The 25,559-nt window shown below is 45.1% G+C and overlaps 2 protein-coding genes across 3 annotated transcripts in view; both read left to right on the forward strand.

Moving 5' to 3' along the window:
* The window catches only part of LOC116957278 (uncharacterized), a 609,203-nt gene that overhangs the window by 93,673 nt on the left and 489,971 nt on the right, over positions 1–25,559 (forward strand). The window contains exon 2 of one of the 2 annotated variants that reach the window (XM_076055591.1): positions 13,323–13,353. The gene's annotated coding sequence lies outside the window, so the exon portion shown is untranslated. Of the gene's footprint in view, positions 1–13,322; positions 13,354–25,559 lie in introns of those variants that run through there. The other variant, XM_076055593.1, reaches the window with a different exon arrangement.
* LOC116957229 (uncharacterized) lies at positions 360–21,289 on the forward strand. Its single transcript, XM_076055610.1, has 5 exons — positions 360–460; positions 893–1,050; positions 5,378–5,502; positions 6,616–7,612; positions 17,553–21,289. The coding sequence occupies exons 4-5, from the start codon at positions 6,626–6,628 to the stop codon at positions 18,801–18,803; spliced, it is 2,238 nt and encodes a 745-aa protein (XP_075911725.1). The 5' UTR covers positions 360–460; positions 893–1,050; positions 5,378–5,502; positions 6,616–6,625; the 3' UTR covers positions 18,804–21,289.

A 25,559-nucleotide genomic window follows, 5' to 3' on the forward strand; every position in this document is an offset into this window, starting at 1 on the left:
AAGTGGCTATGTTAATGTGAGAGATTAGCATGATGTTAATGTGAGAAATTAGCATGTAACTGTAGAAAAGAAGGAGAATAAGAGCAGCCTCCTCGACGAGGGAGTGCCTTTACCGAAAGAACCAAAGAGTATGAAACTAAATAAACTTAAACTCTAACCCCGCTCTCTGACGTCACAACTCAGCATTACCTCATCGGCGTGAGACACGAGGGGGAGGTGTAACCCACCAGTGACGTCATGTCACCAAGGAACTCACCCCCCCCAGCCCCCCCCTCCACCTCGAGTGCACTCACATATGGGCCTAGTTCATTAACATAATTTATTAAGTTACACCGCCGCACATTGGTTAGGGGAGTGTTTTGTTCCCCTCAGTGACGTCATGTCTCCGCCTGCAGCCGCGTGACGTTACGAGATTCCAGGAAGCTGCCGATCCACTCGCCTGCGCTCACTGGGATCCGAGGTGAGAAGTTCACATCGTGGTGGTGGTTGTTGTGGTGGTGGTTGTTGTTGTTTACCCAGGTAGAGCCTCGCTCCTTCTCTCTCTCGTAGGGATATCAATTGAGTAGCAGCGAGTATGGAATCGATGTCCAGGTTGGAACATTACAACGCGGAGCCTAGCCATGCGGGGCTTTGCCTCCTGCCCTCGCCTGATCGCATTTACTTTAATTCTCTGCTTAAGTTTCATTTGTCTTCACCTGGCTCACTACTTTGAAACTTTGTTTCTTTTAAATATTTCTAGAGTTTTTTTTATCTTACCAAGGCAAAGCCCACTTGAGCTATACCGCTCTTTTTCAGAAGCGACCTGCCCACAACAAAGTGGCTTATCAACGTGTGGAAATGTATATCGGTCAAATACTCTAAACACGTGGTGATGTTGGCTCTTAATGTGGAGGGAAAAACAGGCGGATCCGGAGGAAAACCCTTGCTGCTGTAAAGCCCCTACCAACGATACACGAACTGGACAATGTTCGAGCCTTGAAGGAACTTGACACCGCCATCAACTCACTAGCCAGCGGCAAGTCCCCGGGAAAGGACGGCATCACACCTGAGGTACTGAAATGTGCGAAACCCGCCATCCTCACAAAACTCTATGAACGTATCTGCCAGTGCTGGGAGGAAGGAGCAATGCCACAAGACATGAGAGACTCCAACATCATCACCCTATATAAAAACAAGGGTGACCGCGGGGACTGCAATAACTACCGTGGCATCTCCCTGCTGAGCATCGTGGGGAAAACCTTTGCCCGTGTGGTCAGCAAATTACAGATACTAGCTGAGAGGACGTATGCCTGCAATAACTGTGGCCTGACAATCAGTCTGAAAAAGACCAAAAAAAAGACCATTTTGTTTGTAGAAGGAGCCATTCCAAGTAAAGTAGGTATTGTTGAGGCAGTGCCTAACCAGTGCAGGTGTGTCGGGGTCTAGTCCATGTTGGACCAAATTTTCAATTATTTCAATGGTATCAGGTACTGGGACCTTGGTGAACAAAGAGATCACATTGAAGCTGACAAGGATATCGTCAGGGGACAGTACAACGTCTTTGACCATAGAGACCAATTGGGCTGAGTTAAGTACTGCTGAGGCGGTCTTGCCAGTGAAAGGCAGCAAGGTATCTGACAGAAAACAGGCTAGTCTATAGGTAGGGGAGTTGATAGTGGATACGATGGGTCGTAGTGGGGTGCCTTCTTTTTGAATCTTGGGAAGACCATAGCATCTAGGGGGTCTTGCAGCAGAAGGTTTTAGGGAGGAACGTTTAGTTGGGTCGATTAGGGAGGTCGAACTTGTGATGATCTTGTTGGTTTTTATCGCTAGGCTATTGGTAGGGTCATTTTTTATTTTTGAGTAACTTCCATCGTTGAGCAGATTCTGGATTTTGTTGTTGTATGAATCTTTATCCATAATAACAGTAGCGTTGCCTTTATCGGCTGAGAGGATGACTATATCAATTCTGTTTTTTAATTTCGCGAGTTCAGAGCGTTCATTTTTGCTGATGTTACTAATGGGTTTCTTGCTATATCGGGGAGACAAAGCGACATGTCTCTGACCGAATTCGCGAGCACAAATCAGATTTGAAACACGGCAAAACAAATTCTTCTGCCGTGGCTGATCACTGTTACAACGCTGTGGGTGATCACGATATAATTTTCTCCGATACCAAGGTTCTTTGCAAACCCACGGGTTTTTATCAGAGATTTGTTCACGAGGCAATTCAGATCTACAAACACAGACACAATTTCAACCGAGAAGATGGTTTCAAATTAAGCAACCATTGGAAAGATGTTCTAAATCGAACTAAACATTAAACTAATTTCAATGGTACAGTATATTTTTCAAGTAGTGGTACCCCAAACTTCCGCAGCTCTTATAAATTCCCTTTTCACACCATCAATAGGTAAACTGCCCCCCCCCCCCGCGCCAAACGGCAAGTCCACCGGCACGTACACCACCTCTTTTCTAAAATCGGCCAATCAAAAGCTAATTTTTATGCTAATTTCTTTGTCAGGACACCTTGTTTGCTCGCACACAGCTTAAAGGTCCGCGGTCTGAGCATGGTTGTGTTTCGCTAAATTCTCCTGTTTGATTTGTACTAGGTGCCTCGGTGAATGTATATGCTCTGACTTTAACATAGCTATTTCTGTGACCAGTTACAAGCTAATCACTCAGCTATTTCAATGCTAAATTCTATGCTAATTCCTTTGTCAAGGGGTGCCTCTGCGGATGTGTATACTTTAACTTAGCTATTTCAATGCTAAATTCTATGCTAATTCCTTTGTCAAGGGGTGCCTTTGCGGATGTGTATGCTTTAACTTTAACAGCCATTTCTGTGACCAGTCGCAAGCTAATCACTCAGCCATTTCAATGCTAAATTATATGCTAATTCCTTTGTCAAGGCGCTTTGTTTCTTCTCACACAGCTTAAAGGTCGTGATCTGAGCGTGGCTCTTTTTTTCACTCCAGCGCTGTCCTCCAGACAGTCTCGTCCCTTCACCTGATGAAGGCCGCTTGTGTTGTGGCCGAAACGTCGTGATTTTTGTTATTTTATTTTTTACCTACGTGACTTTACCCAATAGAACCAAAGAGTATGGATCCTTGCAGTCACGAAAGCTTTAAATCTAGAATAGACTTGACGTATTTAGTCGTAGCTGTTCTATCGCATCTATGTTGTGTAGAAGGAGGTCGGTAGTCTTGGTACATAGATGTAAATATTTTAGAATAGTACATGTTTTTTTAATAAATATTGCAGTGTGTATTATAGGTGAGCCGTGCACATGCAGAGAGGATAGTAAGGAGCTGGAAGTGGATGAATTTGGCGGCAAAAACGCAGGGCTGATAATAGGGAAGGATAATGTAAATATGAGAACAAATATAGCAGTGCAGTGGAGACACTTATGTCATGGTGAGTGCGTGGAATTGTAGAAAATGAAATGTCATAATGTGTTTGCATGTGTGGCAAACCGGAAGTAGTGAGAATGCGCTGGGCTTTAACACAGGGCAAGAGAAAGAGAGGGGGGGGGAGGTAAGGAGCAGGGGGGTGTGCAGGTGGTACAGGTGTTGAAGGTGAGCAGGTAAGCTAAAAATAGTGCGAGAAACACACGAATGGAAAGTTTGAGGTGTGTTGGCGCAGTTTGGTTCACAAAAAAATCTACACAAGCCAAAAGTCTGCTTTATCATTTAAAGATTTATACCATTTTGTTTGTTTCTCCGTGTTTATTTAAATTGTTTAGTTTATTTGGAATACAGTATAGTACTTATTTCAATTGTGATGTGAATTTTAGTTGACGTTTACCTAACACCATTACTTAGGTAAGGCGTTTGTATTGAATATCGCGCTTTTAGCTTTTGCAATTTCCAAAAACGTATCTTCCGCGATATGCAAGGAGCTGCTGTATTTTCTGTCCATCGACTACAGCAGAATATGGATTTTCAGCAGAAAATAGTTATCTGCTTTCTTGATTTAATTAAGGCTTATGGTTCCACAAAGAGGCTTGGGGCTTTGGGTTGTTATTTGTTTCCAAATATATGCCTCTGCTCTCATTTATTGAGGATTTGTACGATTTTTGGGAAGCCCCGTCTAAAGCTGCGTGACCAGGAGTCAGAGCCATTGCCTGTTTAACTTGGCTTGTGACAGAAATTCATGCTGGCCCCATGCATTACATTACATAGCATGTTCAATAACTATGTAGTTTGAGAAGCTCCCAATGGTCATATAAAAACCATTACATTCGTTACGGTTACAATTATACGCTAATCGATGCCTGGTTTTAGTTAAAGGATCGTTTCCTGCTGGTCAACCATGTTACATTTGATGATTTGGTAATGGCTACTCAATGAGATGGAATTAGGGAATCTTGTTCTGTGCCTAGATAATTCCATCATGGAATGGGGCCTTGAAAATGTTCCACGTAAATAAATCACCTGCCTGGGAATGTCATGTCATACAGCACTGCACCTCAACTCTCCATGAATAATCAGGCAGTTCTACAAGTGTTGGAGGAGCTCCCAAACCTGGTTAATGTGTTCACGACCAGCGCTGTTTTGGCAGCCAAAGTCTCACTTAAAATTTGTCGAGCAGCATTCTTTCATTAGACTGTAACACTGTGTGGAAGGTGCCTGGACTTTTTCCATACAAAGCTACGTATGAGTTTCCATCTCCAAGGTCTAGTCTGTCTTGAGACCATCCCTCTCCCTGCCATACTGGCATCGCACCCGCCCCTCACCCTTCATCCTGCGGATGTTCGACGCACAGGATGGCACCACGTAGCCACTGAGTTACGTGGGTCACACAGCCACGAGGCACTTGTTGGCGAACACAACCCCTGGGTCTGGCTCTAGGGGTGATATCAATATAGAATATATGTAAGGATGCCCCCCAATAGACTCCCCCTAGAACTCTACCAGACACGTCCCACTGGGTGATGACCCCGGGGCTGGCCCAGGACACGCTGGCATTACTATGTTGCTCAGCTAGCCAGGGAACGCTTGGGAATTCCCCAGATTGAGCTAGAGTCTGTTGCCAGGGAAAGCGAGGCCTGGACCGCCCTACTCAGCATGCTGTCACCGCGACCCTCACCAGGACAAGTGTTTTTAGATACTAACGAACAAAGCTGTCATTCTTCTTGGCCACAGATATTACTCTGTGGATTCAGAATATTAACTTATTTAAATTACCATCTCTGCTGGCTTATACATTGAAGGCTTGCCTGCCTATGATTCATTCTCTATTTAACCAGACTATATTGTATTATAAGCTTACAGATCCTTAAGATATCAATATAGAATATAATCTTGAGTCTCTTTGGCAGGGAAGGCTGCATTGGTTCGGTCATGAATCCCACATTCCCAGACACTGCATGCTCAAGCATCTTTTGTTTGTCCAGATATTAGGGGCTGAACAGGCATGGCATTGACTAAAGAAGAGATTGAAGGATGTGGAGGTGGTCGGACCTGCCGATGACTGGTGCCGAGAGTGTCAAGATTGGCCTCTGTGGAGGAGGTCCTTGAGGTATGCTGCAGGGCAGTTAATAGATATTTGCGCGTGAAAAGGTGGACTGCTGGGTTCCTAAAACCCAGCAAGACAGTGGGGAGCACAGCTGGTTCATCTGTCAGTCATCCCTTTACACCTGGATCATTCCCATTTACTGCCGACAAGGAATCCACACTTACATGGCCTTAAATTGCATCTATCATGGCATTAGCACTGGGATAAGGTTACTTGCAATTCGTCATGAATGGTGGATGTTTTGTTTATATATGTTAATGATGCATGTGAAATGTACGTGTATTTAAGAGTTTATCTTTGTGGGGAGCTGTGGTGCAGTTATTTCGCTGCATTATGAACTCAACAATTTGATTATCGCTGACAGCAAACATAATTGATAAGTGAAAGCTGAACTTATTGTGGGCCTCTGCTATGTTGATTGATCTTAAATTAATTACATGGTGAAGTGAGGAAGCATTAATACTGAGCAGATGAAGCTGCCCAGGCATGGTTCTGGACACACCAGCACCTTTGTACCATGCCAGTGTGTCACATTGTACACTTTGTATTTGCAGTAAATTCTATTAACTATTGAACATGAAGGTTAAATCAAAACAATAGTTTATTTTAGTTTTCCTCTGGAACTTTTTTGTAAGAATGGAAACAGTCAGAAAATTAACGCAGCATATATGCAGCTGAAGTTAGATCTGTTCATCCGAGCATTCAAGCAAATCGGAGCCTGGCTTCACACATCTAAGTTGCCATTTAACATTAATTTATGCATTTCTGCATAATACAAATAGTATTATTTTCAACAGCCTTTGCTATGTTAGCTGAATTTTGCTTTTACTTTTGCAGCCAGGCAGCCGAAATTGTGTGCTTGGTGTTTTGGGTTAACATTTATTTTGAAGATACTAGGGCTTCCAGGCATATTTCTAACCATTTGGCCTCTCATTGTGTGCCTTAACAGCCCGTGTGATGAATTGGGGAATATCTTGAATATATGAATAAACATAGACGTTGAAGTCGTGCGTGACTGTGTATATATTCATTCCTCTGTGCCTCGATACTGACGTAGATGGTGTGGATATTTTTTTCTGTTTGCAACTGTCACTTCTTCTGACGCTTCGTCTGCAGAATTGGTCTGATGGAGCAAAGGCACTCAGCGCAGCTCGGTAAAAAACGACAACAATCGGACCAGTATGCAAACAGCATGGATTGTACTGGAAGTGTGATACGGCACCAGAGAACTCAAAGAGGAGAGAAAACCTTCAAGTGCACTGTGTGTGAAAAGGCATTTGCATGGTCATCATTTCTTCAAAAACACCGGAGAACACACACAGGAGAGAAACCCTTCAGGTGTAGTGTGTGTGGGAAGGCATATTCAGATTCATCTGTTCTTAACAGACACCAGAGAACACACACAGGAGAGAAACCTTTCAGGTGTAGTGTGTGTGGGAAGGCATATTCAGATTCATCTGCTTTTAAAAAACACGAGAGAACACACACAAGAGAGAAACCTTTCAAGTGCACTGTGTGTGAGAAGGCATTTACAGAGTCATCAGATCTTCAGAGGCACCAGAGAACACACACAGGAGAGAAACCCTTCAAGTGCACTGTGTGTGCGAAGGCATTTTCAGAGTCATCACATCTTAAAATACATCATAGAACGCACACAGGAGAGAAAGCCTTCAAGTGCACTGTGTGTGAGAAGGCATTTTCAGAATCATCTGCCCTGAAAATACACCAGAGAAAACACACAGGAGAGAAACCTTTCAGATGCCTTTTGTGCAATAAAGCGTTTGCAAAGTCATCAGTTCTTAAAGAACACCAGACAATACACACAGGAGAGAAAGCCTTCAAGTGCAGTTTGTGTGAGAAGGCATTTTCACTGTCGTCAAATCTTAAGAAACACCAGAGAACACACACAGGAGACAAACCCTTCAAGTGCAGTGTGTGTGAGAAGGCATTTGCACAGTCACCATATCTTCAAAAACACCAGAGAACACACACAGGAGAGAAACCTTTCAGGTGTAACCTTTGCGGGAAGCCCTTTGCAGAGTCATCACATCTTAAAGAACACCAGAGAACACACACTGGAGAGAAACCCTTCAAGTGCACTCTGTGCGGGAAGGCGTGCTCACAGTTAGCACATCTTCATAGACACCAGAGAACACACAGGCATCAGAAGATCCCCAAGGAGTGTAGTCTTAAATCGACTTGTGAAAGTCAAAGTGCTGCAATGAGCCCATCCCTTCTGAAAAAAGAACCAGAAGTAAATTCAAGCTTGGACACTATGAAATGTATCAAGGTGAAATTTGAAGAGGCGAAGGTGAAATGTGAAGAGGTGATAGTGAAGAGCGAAGACGTGAAGGTAAAATGTAAAGATGAAGATTCAACTCCAAAATCGGACCTTCACAATCATGGAGGCAACGTGAAGCAGGAGGAGAATTTGGACTGTGAGGCAGAGCGAGGCAACGCCCAGCAGTTTGTGGAAGTGGAGGTATGGGTGGACTTCCTAGACAATACAAATTCAAATGAAGACACTGTAGATGTGTAATCTTGAGACAATGAAGCTCCAATAGATTCACCTTTGTCACAGGCCTTTAATAAAAATAACGTCAAGTTAAACACTCCATTCCTAGGTTTAACCTGCAGAGTAAGAGCGGTCAGTATTTGCGGACCTGTGGGTTGGGTAGATCTCTTACTCGGAGCGAGAGCCAATAAACTCCCAAGCATTCACTATGTTATAATAATACTAGCATTTATATGGTGCTTGCTTAATTGCCTCAACAACTCGGAGTTTTGTATCATATCTCATGACAAACACTCGAAGAGCACGCCTTTTTGGCGTCCTCTGGTCTAACACCTTTTGAGACTCAGTGTGGACCAATCAGTTTCACAGACAATATATTATCAGAGTAGATTTTTTGTTTGCATTCTGACCATGAGTATTGTGGTTAATGCAGACATGATTCCTTGTAAAAGGTTTCAGTTTGGTGTTTTAACATCTCAACACCTGTTTTGTTGGCAGAAAAAGGGGAAAACCATTTTCTCACTCGAAGAGCATGTTGTGATTCTGACTTTTTTTGTAATTTTGATAGGGATGTAGCGCTGGGGCATGGCAATGGTGAGTCCCCCCCCCCCGCCTCCTGCCTTGCCACACAAAAGACAGCTGGAGGATAATTACTCACAAGCCTGAGTGAACACTGCCAAGCATGGACAGCGTCTTTTAAGCTATGTGGGAGGGAACAGAGCACCTTGACAAAGGAGTTAACATATAAATTAGCATGTAACTGGGGGATCAGCATGATGTTGGTGTGAGGGATTAGCACCATGGAGAGCGACAAGCTATGTTCAGACGGACGAGGGGAGGGGGGAGAGGAGTTTACATATAAATTAGCATGTAACTGGGGGACTAGCATAATGTTGGTGTGAGGGATTAGCAGCAGTTTACATATCAACAGTAAATTAGCATGTAACTGGGGGATTAGCATGATGTTAGTATGAGGGATTAACACCACGGAGAACGACGAGCTTGTGTTCAGACGGACGAGTCCATCTATGTTCGGAACGGAGGAGGGGGGGGGGGGGAGGAGGAAACAGCCACGGTGCGCTGCTCTGTCCTGTGTTGCATTATAACTATGCTATAAACTGGACTACTATACAATACAATATACCTTCTAATATAAACTACATTGTATAATATCGTATCCATAGACAAATCCCACCCTTGAATTATACACTGCGTTACTATACACTACCCTTTTCTTTAGACTATAAAATATTAGACTTGTAGTATTACACTATGTATTATTCTATTAACCCTAATGTATACCACACTGCTGTATATTCACTATACAATTACGGTACTATATATTGCCTTATGAATTATCATAAACATTACACTGTTATACTATTTATTATTATACAAATGCTATAAACTATGCTATTGACCGTCGTGTGATAGGTACTAATAGGCAGTGCCAGCGAATGGACTGCCATCTGAAAGTCACCGTAAAATACAATCAATCAAGAACCGAAATGGTTTATAACGTCTTTCCAAATGGTTACTAAGCCAGAATCCATCTTCCCGGTTGAAATTGTCTCTGTGTTTGTATATGTGAATAGCCTCATGAACGAATCTCTCATGGTAGCCGGATGGCTTACAGAGAACCTCCGTCTTGGAGAAGTCTATGTCATGTTGGCCCACTGAATTATAACAGTGATCTGCCACGGCTGAGGTGTTCGTCCTACCGTGTTTCAAGCCTGCTTTATGTTCACGGATGCGGTCCGAGATATGTCGTTTGGTTTCTCCAATGTAGCTGCTACCACAGAGGCATTGTATGAAGTTATACAAGTGTGATGTAAGTATGCTACATTAAGCTCGGCTTCATTGTCTATGGTTGTATTATCAATCGGGATCATACCATTATTCTTGCTTTAACATTTACTGATTATATCTTAGTGTGGTTATGTCAGGTCTCCAAATTCAAATCTCACCGCAGGATACAGTTCTTATAATTAAGATTATTATGCATGAACTTAGGAATGCACCACTCAGACACTTCTGTGTTAAGCAACTTTAATTTCTAAACAAAAACATAACACTTATATGCAAACTCTTATGCTTGGAATTGTCAACACAGTACTCCTGGAGATGTTCTCATTGATCCGTACATTTAACCCTCAATGATTACGTTGTTAAACTGGGTAACAGAACAATCAATTAATTCCTCAGAGTAACGGGAGCATAGACGGCGATAGGAAAAAGTTCTTAAAAATGCATGCAACGATATTCATACGAATGGCAATAAAGAAACATGTCCTGAAGGCAAAAGTATACGTCAATGAATGCATTGGTAATATTACGCAATTAACGAAATGTCTTGGAACAATGGTGTGCGGCAGTGTGCGTATTTCAGCAAATGCTTATCAATTGGCTAAGGCTTCAATAAATTCGCGGGCAAGATTCTGTGATCAAAGAAAGATTTTAACACGATAGTCTCCCTGTGAGTGTGTAGATTCGTAACGTAGGTTTCTAAATGTTTAGTTTCATCAATTCATTGGTAATATCACAAAAAATAGCGACTATAATACTTCTAAACGACCGTATCCACATAACTCAATGGGCAGCAATGTTCTTTATAATCAGCTAATAGTTGACGCAGTCTTATCAATGGTCTTATTATTAGTTCCGATATGTGTGTTTTGGTGCTTTGTCTTCTAGTTCAATTCTTTGTTTTAGGCGGACGCCAAGGTTGGGCATCCCTTGTACCAAAAATATGTTTGTTCCCTGCCGAGCGGTGAGGGTGTGAGGGTGGACATGTCATACAAACGGCTTCGTTTGTATGAAAAGCATTGTTCTTCTTTCAAATCTTCTTGCCGTTGGGTTTCACACCTGATGATGACTGCTTGTGTTGCAGTCGAAACGTCGTGAGAATTTTATTGTTTTATATATATTTTTTCTTTTATTATTTCCCTTCAACGTGACTTTACTGAAAGAACCAAGAATATATTTGTCATTTGTTTTCATTAATTGCATAACCTTACCAATGAATTCATTGATGAAACACTAAAGATTTATAAGCATCTATGTTACGAATCTACACACACAGGAATACTATTGTGTTGAGATTTTTATTTTGATCACAGAATCTTGCCCGCAAATTCATTGATGTCTCAATCGCAAATTGATAAGCATTAAATTAAAATTTGATAAGCATCTGTTAGCCAAATATGCACACTAGCACTCACACTATTGTTTCAGGACATTTCGTTACTTGCATAATTTTACCAATGAATTCATTGATGTCTACTTTTGCCATTGGGTACATGTTTCTTTAGCATGTTTCGTATGAGTATTATAAATTTTTACAGACTTTTCTCATCGCCGTGTATGGTAGCTCTACTCGGAGCAGTTAGCCGATTGTTGTTACTCAGTTTTAACAAACGTAACCATTGACGGTTAATTATAGGGATCAATGAGTAGGACATCTTCAGGAGTACGGTATTGACGATTCCGATCATAAGTGTGTTCACATATTAGAGTGTTTTTAGATATTGAAGTTGCTTAACATAGAAGAGTCTGAGTGGTTCCATTCCTAAGTTCATGCATAATCTTAATTATAAGAACTGTATCCTGCGGTGAGATCTGAATTCTGAGACCTGATAGAATTATACTAAAACATAATCAGCAAAAATGAAAGTGAGAATCATTGTATTTTCACGATTGGTAATACACCCTAGACAACGAAGCTAAGCCTAGTTTGCATAATTGCATACATTTACAGAATTTCATAAAATTACACATTTGCCATTGTATTATCGCGATTGGTAATACACCCCTAGATAACGAAGCCGAGCCTAATTTAAATTGGCATAATTTTATCAAATGTCCTTTTTTTTTCAAGACTATATATAGAACAAGCACCCCCAAGTGGCAGCTGCCCCTGTGTGGCATAAGGTGATCCTGCACCAGCCTGCATGTGGGCATTAGTCTGTTAGTAGAGGGCGATGATTGATGTGTAATCTCAGTTGTGTAATTTGTGGGTAATGTTTAAAATTTCCCAAATTTTAACCACAACGCCAGCATGCAATCGCATACACGTTTTGAATGACAGTGTTTTAGAATCAGCTGTTAAGACGGTGCATATTTGTAATTCATGTTCCTGGACGAACCAGGCATACCTGTCGGATTTGAACCTTGAACCTCTGCAACAAATTGAGAATGCCCTATCACTTGGCTTCCCTCAATCTGAGTACTGCATGTGTAGGCCTCATCCGACAGAGATCAACTTCTTATAAATACGATATGATATGATGAAGTACATTTCGATGCTGTAATTACATTTTGTCAATATGCCTATCGATAATTTGGAATTATAATTTGTGCATACATGTGTAGAGGTGATAGCCACTCACCATTCAGTAACCTGCAGTACCACTGAGTGTCAACGGTGTGCAGCAGTGTTACTGATTGGCCGTGTCGGGTGGTGGAGGGTTACGACACATTTATAAATAACGCGATGTAACCCAAAAACCTTTATTATGAAGAATAAGAGCAGCCTCCTCGACGAGGGAGTGACTTTACCGAAAGAACCAAAGAGTATGAATCTAAATAAATTTAAACTCTAACCCCGCTCTCTGACGTCACAACTCAGCATTACTTCATCGGCGTGAGACGTGGGGGAGGTGTAACCCACTAGTGACGTCATGTCACCAAGGTATTCACCCCCCCAACCCCCCCTCCACCTCGAGTTCACTCACATATGGGCCTAGTTCATTAACATCATTTATTAAGTTACACCGCCGCGCATTAGGTAGGGGAGTGTTTTGTACCCCTCTAGTGACGTCATGTTACCTCCTGCTGCCGCGTGACGTCACGAGATTCCAGGAAGCTCCCGATCCACTCGCCTGCACTCACTGAGATCCGAGGTGAGAAGTTCACATCGTGGTTGTTGTGGTGGTGGTGATTATTGTTGTTAACCGAGGTAGAGCCTCGCTCCTCTCTCTTAGGAATATCAATTGAGTAGCAGCGAGTATGGAATCGATGTCCAGGTTGGAACATTACAATGCGGGGCCTTGCCTCCTGCCCTCGCCTGACTGCATTTGCTTTAATTCTCTGCTGAAGTTTAATTTGTCTTCACCTGGCTCACTACCTGGAAATTTTGTTTTCTTTTTAATAGTTCTACAGTTTTTAATCTTACCAAGGCCAAGCCCACTTGAGCTATACCGCTTTTTTCAGAAGCGACCTGCACACAACAAAGTGGCTTATCAACGTGTGGAAATGTCTGTCGGTCAAATACTCTAAACGCGTGGTGATGTTGACTCTAAATGTGGAGGGAAAAACCCTGAGGATCCGGAGGAAAATCCAAGCAAATACGGGGAGAGAGACGCGCAAACTCCAAATATACATCCATGATACAGGTTTGTTTGGGTTAAACTCGACACAGGCAACTAGTAGGGGTTGTCACGTAAACAGAACGTGGCCAATTCGTCACTCGTACAGCACTAGTGTATAGTATTGTATCGTGTAGTGTATAGTGTAGTGTATAGTGTAGTGTGTAGTGAGTAGTGTAGTGTATAGTGTAGTGTATAGTGTAGTGAGTAGTGTAGTGTATAGTGTAGTATATAGTGTAGTGAATAGTGTAGTGTATAGTGTAGTGAATAGTGTAGTGTGTAGTGAATAGTGTAGTGTGTAGTGTATAGTGTTGTGTAGTGTATAGTGTAGTGAATAGTGTAGTGAATAGTGTAGTGTATAGTGTAGTGTATAGTGTAGTGTATACTAGTACAGCACACCGGTTGTGTGTTGGAGAGCCAAGCCACAACATTTTACAATCTGAGTACGACATTTGCCAGTAATTACAACCAGCTTCATCAGGTGACAGCCAAATGTTATGGCTTGGCTCTGGGAATATCGGGTCGCTTGGTTCAAAGCGCAGCATGCTAACTGTTGCACTTCCACTCCCCACTCACGCACAAACATTTTCATCAGAAGTGTAGTACTTATTCAGTATTAGCTAAGTTTCTCGGCTTTGCACAGGTCTCAGTAATCAAACATTAAGGGTAATGTTTTGCCATGCTGCCTTTATTATAATTATTGAATTCTGCCAATGAAGTCTGTATATGTGTGTATATTGTCACGGTTTTTTGGTTGTGTTATACAATCACAGGGCTTGTTTGTTTCATAATGAGGACAGCTTTTAAATTCGTTACCCTTGGAGAGCTTCAGGATAAACAATTTTGGATGTTTTGCCATCTGGTGGGTTTAATCTAATGAAGCTTCAATTTTGGCATACATGTCGACAACAAATTGGTGGAAGAGCTCTTTGCAACTCAAGAAGAGATTGAAGCTACTGTTTCGCACCATGATCCTAAAGGCAAAGAAGTCGATGGCGAAAATCTTTTGTGTTGGCAAGCCTGTTGCTGGGTCAGTTTGGCGAAGTAGGACATGGTAGACATCATCACCTTGCCAGAAAATCAGCGGACATTGAAGAGCATCATAGGATCGTTTCAATTCTATGTAGGGTATTGTTCCTCGGTTGCAAGATGATGCCTCAAGTGCCATGTTGTTCAACAGTCAGAACGACAGCGACTTCAGATGTTACGAGTGCATTTAAGCGGCACTCATGTTGACCATGTGGAGTTTTAATACTGGTAGGAAACGTAGTGGACTGGAAGCCCAACCGGAATTAATTCACAGGAGGCAGGGGATTAATTCTGTATGTCTGTGGATGTCTGTCCACGTGGGAGGGGTGGGGCTGGGTGGAGAGGGGAGGGTAGGGAGGGGAGGGAGGGGAGGGTGGGGTAGGGCTGGGTGGGAGGGGTGGGGCTAGGTGGGGTGGGGCTAGGTGGGGAGGGGCTGGTCACCCCGTGGTGCCCTTATATGGACTGGAAGCTCAACCGGGATTTATTCACAGGAGGCAGGGGATTAATTGTGTATGTCTGTGGATGTCTGTCCACGTGTATCCGGACACCCTATATAACAAATGCGCTCCTAGTGGGCATTACTGGTAGGAAACGTAGTGGACTGGAAGCCCAACCGGGATTCATTCTCACAGGAGGCAGGGGATTGTGTATGTCTGTGGATGTCTGTCCACGTGTATCCGGACATTCGGATATAAAAAAAAATGGGAGGGGTGGGGCTGGGTGGAGAGGGGTGGAGAGGGGAGGGTAGGGAGGGGCTGGATGGGGAGGGGCTGGCCACCCCGTGGTGCCCTTATAAAACTCAACGTTTAACCTACTCACAACGGCTTGTGACCGCCCTCACAGTCGGGCATATTTGCGGAATACACCACGCCGCCGTTGACCCTGGCCACTGACCGAGCAACCAACGTTCCTACCAGCCCCCTCCGCAGGAATGTTCTGACAACATTGTACTCTAAAGTCATCTTCTCCATGGCACACTTGAAACTGTGAACGTGAGTTTTATTTATAGCGCATGTCTTGCCACAGCAATAGGACTTGCATCTTGGTGTTGATGACATTGTTGCAATGCTGGCGAGCCTGTCTAGTATTGTCAGACATGCAAGTAGATCTGTGGTAGTGTAGGTAGGTCATTGGGTAGTGGCAGCAGACTGCCAATGCGATTATGTATCTGGCCCTACACTTGAAATGTGGGCAGGTAACAAGATGTTGGAAAGAGTTGGTTGGTGCTAAAATATGTAATTTGGAAGAATGCGTTCTATCTTCTATTGTTTCGGAAATGGCTTGCATAGGTAGTGTTGGCAAGTATCAATACATTAATAGGCTCGGGATGGTCATTAATTGTAGGCAGCTGAACCATGGTACAGTTGCAGCATAGTCCTGGAGGGTCTTCTTTCCATGTCATTGCATGGCAGTACCTGCAAGAAGTAGACATGGCACCAATGGCATCTAATGAATCAGAAGTGTAAATGAAGTGAGAATGTGTGGAAAATACTTTTCCTTTTGGCTGCAGGGTAGGCACCTGGTTGCAGCCATTTTTGTGCTGTTTGCAAGCTGCCTTGCTTGTTGGTGGACTGGAGTTTGATTAGCTGTGGCTGTAGTAGTAGCTATACTCTCACTACAGTAGTATGTATGGACTGTAGTAGCAGCTATACTAACTCTATAGCAGTGTGTTCTGGCCGTAGTAGTAGCTATACTAACTCTATAGCAGTGTGTACTGTCTGGAGTAGTAGCTATACTAACTCGATAGCAGTGTGTACTGGCCATAGTAGTAGCTATACTAACTCTATAGCAGTGTGTACTGGTCATAGTAGTAGCTATACTAATGCTATAGCAGTGTGTATTGGCTGTAGTGGTAGCTATACTAACTATATTGCAGCGTGTACTGGCTGTATTAGTGGCTATACTAACTCTATAGCATTGTGTACTGGCCATAGTAGTAGCTATACTAACTCTATAGCAGTGTGTACTGGCCATAGTAGCTATACTAACTCTATAGCAGTGTGTACTGGCCATAGTAGCTATACTAACTCTATAGCAGTGTGTACTGGCCATAGTAGTAGCTATACTAACGCTATAGCAGTGTGTACTGGCTGTAGTGGTAGCTATACTAACTCTATAATAGTAATCTTTGGTTCTTTCGGTTAAGTCATTTAGATAGAAAAATAAAAATGAAGTGAATAATAACGTGAATAAAAAATCTAAAAATAACCATTAACGTTAACTGTAGCCTGGTTATTAAGTTTTGTGAGTGTACTAGCAGTCTATAATGTAGACTGTATAAATGGTAAAGAACAAATAATAAGTCTACATTATAGACTGCCAGTACACTCACCCAGCTTAATAACCATTGTTAAAAGAGCTCTCGGGAGCCTTTGAGAAAGAGCTCGAGAGACCTGGAAGGTGGACGGGGCGAAGGGTGGAGCCAGCCCCAGCCCAGGGGGATATAGCGGGCGCCCCGTGAGGGGCTCGGGGTTCTTCGCGTGCTGGTGTGAAGAAGATCCACGTCGTGGAGAAGAAGCTTCTAGCCACGCATTCCGGGACCCAGCTTGTGGTCCGGGCTGGGATAGCGATCCGTGTCTAGTTCTGTCATAGCGTGGCTAGATGAGCATTCAATACCCGAGTGTAGATTGTGTGATGTTATGTTGAAGTTGCTGGAACAAATAGTGTTGCTCCCCAAGACAACGTCTGCGACTCATTTGGACTCGCTACAAATATTCCTTTTGTAGCCAGGCTACCGAAATTGTGTTTGGGTTAACATTTATTTTGAAGATACTAGGGCCTCCAGGCATATTTATAACCATTTGCCCTCATTGTGTCCCTTAAGAGCCCGTGTGATGAATTGGGGAATATCTTGAATATATGAATACAGATGTGTAAGTCATGTGTGACTGTGTATATATTCATTCCTCTTTGCCTCGATACTGACGTAGATGGTGTGGATATTTTTTGTCTTCAGCTGACGCTTCTTCTGACGCTTCCTCAGCAGAATTGGCCTGATGGAGCAAAGGCACTCAGCGCAGCTCGGTACGAAAAGACAACAATGGGACCAGTATGCAAACAGCATGGATTGTACCGGAAGTGTGATACAGAACCAGATAACTCAAAGAGGAGAGAAAACCTTCAAGTGCACTGTGTGTGAGAAGGCATTTGCATGGTCATCAGTTCTTCAAAAACACCGGAGAACACACACAGGAGAGAAACCCTTCAGGTGTAGTGTGTGTGGGAAGGCATTTTCAGATTCATCTGTTCTTAAAAGACACCAGAGAACACACACAGGAGATAAACCCTTCAGGTGTAGTGCGTGTGGGAAGGCATTTTCATATTCATCTGCCCTTAAAAGACACCAGAGAACACACACGGGAGAGAAACCCTTCAGGTGCACTCTGTGCGGGAAGCCCTTTGCAGAGTCATCACATCTTAAAGAACACCAGAGAACACACACAGGAGAGAAACCTTTCAAGTGCACTGTCTGTGAGAAGGAATTTGCACAGTCATCACATCTTAAAATACATCAGAGAACACACACAGAAAATAAACATTTCAAGTGCACTGTGTGTGAGAAGGCATTTGCTCAGTCATCAGGTCTTCAGATCCACCAGAGAACACACACGGGAGAGAAACCTTTCAAGTGCAGTTTCTGTGAGAAGACATTTTCAAGTTCATTTTATCTTAAAATACACCAGAGAACACACACAGGAGAGAAACCCTTCAAGTGCACTGTCTGTGAGAAGGTATTTGCATGGTCATCAGGTCTTCAAATCCACCAGAGAACACACATGGGAGAGAAACCTTTCAAGTGCAGTTTGTGTTGGAAGGTATTTTCAGGTTCATCTCCTCTTAAACGGCACCAGAGAACACACACGGGAGAGAACCCCTTCAGGTGCCTTTTGTGCGATAAAGCGTTTGCAAAGTCATCAGATCTTCAAAAGCACCAAAGAACACACACAGGAGAGAAACCCTTCAAGTGCAGTGTGTGTGGGAAGGCATTTGCACAGTCACAACATCTTCATAGACACCAGAAGACACACAGGCATCAGAAGATCCCCAAGGAGTGTAGTCTGAAATCGACTTGTGAAAGTCAAAGTGCTGCAATGAGCCCATCCCTCCTGAAAAAAGAACCAGAAGTGAATTCCAGCTTGGAGACTATGAAATGTATCAAGGTGAAATTTGAAGAGGTGACAGTGAAGAGCGAAGAAGTGAAGGTGAAATGTGAAGATGAAGATTCAACTCCAAAATCGGACCTTCACATCGATGGAGGCAGCGTGAAGCAGGAACAGAATTCTGACTGTGAGGCAGAGCGAGGCAACTCCCAGCAGTTTGTGGAAGTGGAGGTGTGGGTGGACTTCTTAGACAATACAAAGTCAAATGGAGACCCTGTAGATGTGCAAGCTTGAGACATTGAAGCTCCATTAGATTCACCTTTGTCACAGGCCTTCAATGAAAGAATGTGAAGTTGAACAACTAATTCCTAGGTTCAACCTGCAGAGTAAGAGCAGCCAGTATTTGCGGACCTGTGGATTGGGTAGATCTCTAACTAGGAGCGAGAGCCAAAAACCTCCCAAGCATTCACTGTTATAATAATATTAGCATTCATATGATGCTTGCTTAATTGCCTCAGCAAAACGGAGTTTTGTATCATATCTCATCACAAATACTCGAAGAGCATGCCTTTTGGCGTCCTCTTGGCTAACACTGTTTGAGACTAGGCTCGAAAGAAAGCTGTCTCTGGTGTGGACCAATCAGTTTCAAAGACAACGCATATATTATCAGTGTTTTTGTTTCCATTCTGACCACAAGTATTGTGGTTAATGCAGACACGATTCTTTGTAAAAGATTTCAGTTTCCAGAAACAAGGAGAAAACCTATTCTCACTCGAAGAGCATGTTGTATATATGCCTTTTCCAAATATGTATATTAAGAGTGATTCGGCCTATTTTTTTGTAGTGCCCCCCCCCCCCCCCCGTTGGCTCCTGCCTTGCCACACAAAAGACAGCTGGAGGATAATTACTCGCACGCCTGCTTGAGAAGTCATAAAATTTAATATAAAAAACCGCAAACCCAAGGGGGGGCTAATGAGATTCAGCGGGAAATCCCTTGTTGACTTCAAGAGAAGGCTGCCATAAAAGAAACAACCGACAAAACAACATAAGACGGAAACAGCAGGGGTCACGAACCTTCCTTGGACAGAAAAATCCACCCAAGGGCAGTTAATCATTATGAGCTGACTGGGGTTTTAAAAATACAACAGTAAGGTTTGAAGCTTAGCTATATCTTCAACTTCAGGATATCAAAATATAACTTGAGAATAAGAAGAACGGATCTCTGGTGATACAGACAGGGAAAAAGTTTAATAGAACCCTCATAATATCCTTGGTAACTATTGTATACCACAAATCTTGGTTAAGCATGAACCAAATAATAATTATGAAAGTATTAGACCTAGAGTCATTCAGAAGAGATGCAATGCGAAATATATCACAGACAACCAAGATAATATGTATTCCAATGGATCAGAGCCTCACAAACCGCCTTTGTCTTCCAGTAGCTTACAGCACATGGTAGCAGTAAATTATATATGCAGGGGGACGCCTCCCCCTAATATATCAAATACCACGCAAGAATTCCCAACCACGACGTGAGTGCTGTGAACGCTGCTCAATACGTACTTCGAGTCACTTGCAGAGTCAAAACTGCAGAAAGTGGTACGGTACCAAGCTATAAGTGGTGTAAAATATATTTTGTTTACTTCCAACCCGTGATGAGAGGACAATACATGGCAACAGCAAGCACACCCAGGCACAATAGGTCACGACTTCAAACACCACAGCGCCCCTTTTTGAGAGAGACTGCAAGTCTGATGCGAAAAAAAGTAACACTTCCAGCCCGTGGTTGGACTGTGGGAATGCTGTCCAAAACTTGAACAGAAACATGGTGGTAATAAAGACATCCGGACAACAAACAGCCCAAGCGACTTCAAAAGGAAAACAGCTGAGGTGAAAAAATTCAGATTTAAGCAAGAACGCAAGAACAGAAATAAGTACTGCTCAAAGAATCGGCCAACTGCAACTGTGGAGAAGTCCAAACCATCAAGCACATCACCGATGAATGCTCCATGCACATTCTGGCGGTATCGCTGAAATCCACACTACGTCAAGCACATAATTTGACTGGATGAGGAATCTTTGTGTAGTGACATCGGGGATGTCACTGTGCGATGTCCCTACATCACGGACAGCACCGGGTGGGTTTGCTGTGACGCCAGGTCTAGCACAACACAGCGTGCGATGCACCGTTATCGCGTACACCCCGTAGGCGGGTGTAGTACCAGCCCTAACGGGGCTTCGTGAGCGCTGGGATAGCGTGGGCACCACACAGTGTGTAGTGCGGGTCCCCACAAGGGGGAGTGGGAGAGTGTCAGCCCAGGGGCAGGATTGCCCTGGGCTTTGGCACTCTGGTTGACCCCGTAGGCACGTGATCCGGTGTGTCCATAGAGAGGCCCCCAGGTGGGGAGGCTAGGGGGTGATCACGTGTCTGGGGAGAGCTCTCAAGGGGGATCGATAGGGAGCGAGAATGCTCGAGAAGGCAGGCAAGGCCGAGGGCGGAGCTGGCCCCGACCCAGGAAGATATAAGGCGGGTCCCTGAGAGGGACCTTGGTCGCTGCATTCTATAAGCTGCAACCTCCACGTCCTACAAGCTGAAAGCTCTACAGGCATCAACACGCGGTCAGAACCCGAGTGAGGGTAAGACCCTTCGTAGCTGTAACTCCTCCGTATAGGGTAGTTAGCTGGGTGGTCACCGCCCTAGGTGTATCTGGTAAAGGGGCAGTTACGCCTTAGTTACGTGTTGATGTTACAATAAATGTGTTGCCTATAAAGAACAACATCTGCGACTCAGTTGAACTCACTACATTTGCATTCCTTTATGACGATAATTAAAAATAAAAACTTGCTTTTCACAATGCCATACAAAAGAAGTAGTACTGCGAGTCAGGCTCCAGGGATTGCCCTCGGGACTTGCAAATTTATAGGGAGCTCTGCATCGGCAGAAGCCACGCATCACGGAGAGTTTTTTTGCGTCATTGAGAGGCTGCCAGCCAAGGCTGGTGCTCACAGTATTACAATAGAAACGTGGGGAGAGAGCCGGAGCATTACTATTCCCAGTGGTGAGGTCGCTGTGTACAGCCAATACGATCATAGTTACAATCGTTATGATTGTGCTCCAATCAAAGTCAAACCTTCGAGGGAAAACTGATGCAACCACTATTCGTGAGAGTGCCCCTTTAAATCGCAACCCACAGGCGAAGTTTAGTTGAGGGTCGGATCAGAGGTTGACACTGAACGATATAACTTGATCTGTAGCGTGCCCTCTGCAGACAACTGGAAGAGGACTCTCTTGAAGAGGGGGGGGGGGGGGGGGAGACGACAGGCACTGTCTCTCCAAGTCGCTCCTCAGTCTACAAGGATCAACAGTGTCTGGTGCCAAGGGGGGTGATGCGCGGCAACCAGCGGACGAGCTGCGAGCGGTGTCTGGCGACAGGATGATCGCGCACATCGACACAGACGGAGCCGGACCCATCATCCCTGCCAGCACGGGCACCGCCGACAGCGTGACCACCGTGCCAACTCGGCAACCAGCCCAGCTGTGGAGACTGACGAAGCAGCGGAGAGCACCTGAGGAATTTTCGGTACAAGGAACGCAGCACCTCAGAAACCGCTAACTCAACAGTTAGCAAGAAGACACAACAACTGGCATTCGCCACTAAGTGGCAGTGACGTCACCACGACGCTTGTGCCAGGCTATGTGCACCTTGAGGCCAAGTGAAGTGTCGAACGCCCGCTGGCAGGTCACGGGGCAGACCCAGGTGCTACGGGTCAACTGACTGAGATGACTGGCTGATGCACCACCTGTGCCCCCTACTGTGCCAATTTGCTGTGCTTTAGGCACCTGGCGCTTTTCTCGTTGTTATGAGCATCGCTCCTCCGCGACTGCCTCCAACTGCCCAGCAGCGTCTTTCACGAGCCTCCTCCACAGAGGCCGATCCTGACACCACTGGTACCAGTCATCAGCAAGACCACTCAGCTCCACATCCTCCTGTACAACATCACTCCATCTCTTCTCTAGCCTGTGCCACGCCCGTTTAGCCCCCTCGATCCGGCCGAATAAAAGTTGTTTAGGCATGCGGTGACTGGGCATGCGGGCTACACGACCCAGCCAACGCAGTCTTGCCTGCCAGAGGAGCTCACCGATGGGACTTTGTCCATATCTTTCAAGGATTTGTGAGCTCCTTGCACAAACCAACCTGGTTAAACCCAGGATGGATTGTAGGTAGGCCAGCCTAAATGTTTCCAACCGGCGAAGATGCTCCACGTTTCGCAAGCATAGAGAAGGGAGGGAATGACCGTGGCCGAGAAGACCTAAAGCTACGTGCCAAGCGACAGACCAGGCAGCTTCCACACAGCGTTACGCAACCGATGAAAATATAATGCCGCTCGACTGATTTTGAGTGAGGCCTCCACTGTCAAACCGGAGCCGGTCATGAGCACACTGCTCAGGTATGGGAAACTCCACTCTCTCCACAACTGCCCCATTACCGATTGGGAGTTGTGTGGGTTGAGTACCCAATGGTACAAAATACCCAGGCAAGTGCTTCGTTTTGGAGGGGCTGATGGTAAGTCCCCACCTCTTAGTGGCACGCTCCAATTTCAGCAGCAGCGCCTCCAACTCTTCCTCCTGAGTGAGCGGCAATTACCAGATCATCGGCATACATAGCGTGGTTGACCAATAGGGAGCCATCCCTTTACCGCACCCGGGCATTGATCAGCCGCCCATTGTATCTGTTCCAGAGGCTTCATGAACTATGTGGTCGAAAAAGATATTAAATAATGTGGGAGCCAGAGGACATCCCTGTCGCACGCCAAGGTGAACAGGGAATGGCTCCGACTCCCGGCCACGTAGTTTTACCCGGGCCCGCTCACCATCATGAAAGTCCTTAATGATCGTGAGTAGAGGGTCAGGGACTCCGAAGGCATGAAGAACAATCCTGAGCCCAGACCTGCTGATGGTATCATAGGCCTTGACCAAGTCAATAAAGCAGAAATGTTCGTTGGAATTTCCTACACCTCTGCTGTAGCAAACGGACAGAAAATATGGCATCTGTGCAGGACTGCCCTTTCCTGAAACCGCATTGGGGCTCCGCAAGCCTCTCCTCAGCGTGCCAGGCAAGGCGATGTTGAATAATCCTTGCCAGGACCTTTCCCGGCAAACTGAGGAGTGAGATGCCCCTATAGTTGTTACAGTCTGTGCGGTCCCCCTTCTTAACGAGGGGGGCCACCAGGGCATCCATCCAATCCTGCGGAACCCGTCCAGTGGTCCAGACTGTTATGATGTCATGTAGGGCAGTCTGTGCACAAACGCTACCCTCCCTCAGCATTTCGCTTGGGAGATCATCTCTGCCCGGTGCCTTTTCTTGGTCTCAAGACTCTGGATCGCCTTTAGGACTTCCTCAAAAGATGGCACTTCAGGCAGCCACTCACAGGGGGTTACTTCTTCCAATATTTGAGACACCGCAGCCTCAGCAGGGTCATCCCCACTTTGTCCCATGATGTTTTCCATGCCGAGAGATTTCCCCTCCCCCAGGACTTCACAGAAATTCTCAGCAAATCTGCAAGCCTGTTCCTGGAGGTCGGAGATTGGATCACCGTTTTTTTCCCCGAATGATGATAATAGGTGTGGCGCTGCAGGTTACTTTTTCGATGGAGTTAAATAGTGATTTGTGATCGCGGGCCATTGAGGCAGACTCCATCTCCTCAGCAAACCGCGACCACCACCCAATCCTTACAGCACCTCACGGCTCTCCGAACCTCTGAGCAAAGGCTGCGGTAAGCCTCCTCATTCTCTGACGTGGGATGCTGTAGACGCTGAGAGTGGGCCTGTCGCTTTTTCTCAGCCAGCCTGAACACCTCCTCTGTCAGCCAGGATCTCTGGGGAGGCCTGAACCGTGTACCCAAAGCAGCCATTGCAGCTGCATGAGACAGTCCTAAACTTCGCCCATTTACCCTCGACATCTGGAGGAGTGGGGGACGATGCCAACCCCAGCCGCAAGCGATTAAATTCTCGCTTGCAACTTTCATCAGCTAGCTGAGACCAGGCCACCTTAGGTTTGAATGGGGTCCTGGGTATCCACCTACCACCAGAGTGGAAGAATGGCAGGCACATCTTAAAGATGACAAGTCGATGGTCAGTGGGCAGATCTACTCCACGGTAGGTCCTGGTGTCAAGGACATGGGCCCGAATTCGCTGTTCCATCACTTCTCTTTGGTTCTTTCGGTAAAGTCACGTAGTTCGAAATAAAATAAAATGAAACAAATGACGACGTTCCGATCGCAACACAAGCGGTCGTCATCAGGCAAAGGAGTCAGCCTCTAAAGGCAAACTGTTTATAAGGGTTTGGGGATGGGCATAGCCCAAGTGTATCAACAACACCAGAAGCACAGGCGGTGCACGGGTGCCAATGCAGCAACAATGCCAATGCAGCAACAATGCCAATGCAGCCATTACCTGACTTTGTCGCCGAGTTCGCTTCCATCGCTAAACCTCTCCACATCTTGACGGAAAAGGGTCATAAATTCCATTGGGGTGAGGAGGCCGCATTTGTTGCCCTCCGGGATGGCTTAGGTGAACGTTCTTCCCCTCCGCTACCCAGATTTTTCCTTGCCGTTCGTCCTTGATACAGACGCTAGTTGTCAATGGCATCAAGAGTGTTGTCGCATATGGAAGCAGAGTGCTGTCTCCGGCCGAACGGTGCTGTGTCGCACGCAAGGAACTGCTAGCTGTTTTGTTTTTCGTGCAACAGTATCGCCCCTATTTGCATGGTAGACGCTTTGAGGTGCGCTCTGACCATGCAGCGCTACAGTACGCACTGCATATTGAACAGCCATCTGGCCAACTTTCACGTTGGTTGGAGGTCCTCCAGGACTATTCCTTTCATGTTACTTATCGCAAAGGCTCCCGACACACGAACGCGGACTACCCTGTCGCGATTGCCAACGAGCGATGGATGCGTGTGTTGTTCGGGCTCTGGGCGCTGTGAGCCACCCAACGGGCACTCGCCCCCCCCTCCCCTTGCGGCGTCGGCCAAGGTTGGAACCTCT

This window comes from Petromyzon marinus, chromosome 71 (assembly GCF_048934315.1).
Source record: "Petromyzon marinus isolate PM22_M1 ecotype Great Lakes invasive population chromosome 71, UKy_Petmar_22M1.pri1.0, whole genome shotgun sequence".
Lineage (NCBI taxonomy): Eukaryota > Metazoa > Chordata > Hyperoartia > Petromyzontiformes > Petromyzontidae > Petromyzon > Petromyzon marinus.